We start from the raw sequence: 1,454 nt of genomic DNA on the forward strand, positions 1-1,454 counted from the left end.
AGTTTTTAATTTTCGCCAAATGCGACAAAAAGTTCGCCATTCGGTGCTTTCATGATAATTTTTTTACCATTTTGGCGAATATTTATCTTCGCCAAAACGGCTTTCGCCAAACTGTCTGTCAATCATTAGTCCATGCTTGCCCATTGAGTTTGTACGGCTCTCATGTTTACCACTACATACAAATTTATTCGAATTGAAAATTCTACATAAATATGTACATATTTAATTTAGATATGTGATATTTATATAGCTTATGTATGTGGCCGCCGGTATTACAAATCCAATTTTAAATACATACGTGACTACATATTTTTCTTGAGAAAACTTGAACCAGATTATTCACTTATTAAGAAGTAAGATTTTTCTGACAGTACGGTGTTATAAGCTTGTTCTTACAATAGTCTAAATATGAATTTCGTTCCTTAAGGTCAGCCATATTTAAAGTTTGTCTGTAACATAAATTCATTTCCGCCTTAACGCATGCTTCAAGTCTTTCGTCAGTGGTAAGTTTCTTGGGACAAAATTCCGCGTATCTGCGGTATTCCTCCGTCCCGCTGCAAATCAGTGCCCTCGTTTCGTCGGGGCAGTCTCGGACAGCTTGCATGCAAGGGTACGCATTTGATTCCTGTGAACCTCCATGGACCGGATTGTTGCAGCTGCGAATTCGAGAACTGCAAACACAGTCGGTCCGCTCCTTAATTTCGTCAGAAGTTAAATCCCTGACGCAATAGCAGTTTGGCACGTCGTGCGGGATGGTTTCATGGTGTTGGGCGAATCCGGCTGGACACGAGCCCCAAATTGAGTCGCAATCTTCTCGAACAAAATTGCCAAGGCAGTAACCGTGTGTTTCTGGATTATATTGCGAAATAAATGCGATTAAGTACTTCTAGGATTGTGGAAATAATTGATCAGTTGGAAATTAATAGGAAAATACCTTGAAGAAATTGAGAAAATAGAGTTCCAGCAAGAAATGCCAGATATGTTTGGTAAGTCATTATACTGCCTGGTATGTAAATTAGTTTGCGTGTGCAATTTATTTTTAAGGGCCTTTTTTAACTCAGAATTACGCGAAAAGCTAACTTTGGATAGAAAATACTATTAGATAATACTATCAAACTCGGTTGGAGGTTTGTGGAATAATGGGATGTTTAATATAATGGAAATCAATCAAAGCCATTAAATAAAGAGGAATGGGAAAATCCCGTTAGTTGTTATTTAATGACTTGCATTACCATTTTTCCATTATAAATATGCAAGTATTAATTATCATGATTTTGACTAACTTAAATATTGGGATTCCCAATATTTAAGTTAGTCGAAGACAAATTTCAGATAACTCTCTTGTGTCCTCATGGTGAATGGTTAAGCATGTATCTTGGTTGAAATGGTGGTATAAATGAAACAGATTTAATTTCTCATAAGAATACTGATAAAGCATAATTACATTGAATATG

At 36.2% G+C, this 1,454-nt stretch overlaps 1 protein-coding gene across 1 annotated transcript; it reads right to left on the minus strand.

Moving 5' to 3' along the window:
* Positions 1-268: 268 nt before the first annotated feature.
* Positions 269-1,136, minus strand: LOC118436833. Its single transcript, XM_035855472.1, has 2 exons — positions 935-1,136; positions 269-849 (listed from the first exon to the last, which is right to left on the minus strand). Exons 1-2 carry the CDS (start codon positions 993-995, stop codon positions 347-349), a joined length of 564 nt encoding a protein of 187 aa, XP_035711365.1. The 5' UTR covers positions 996-1,136; the 3' UTR covers positions 269-346.
* Positions 1,137-1,454: the final 318 nt, after the last annotated feature.

This window comes from Folsomia candida, unplaced genomic scaffold (assembly GCF_002217175.1).
Source record: "Folsomia candida strain VU population unplaced genomic scaffold, ASM221717v1 Fcan01_Sc010, whole genome shotgun sequence".
Taxonomy (NCBI): Eukaryota; Metazoa; Arthropoda; class Collembola; order Entomobryomorpha; family Isotomidae; genus Folsomia; species Folsomia candida.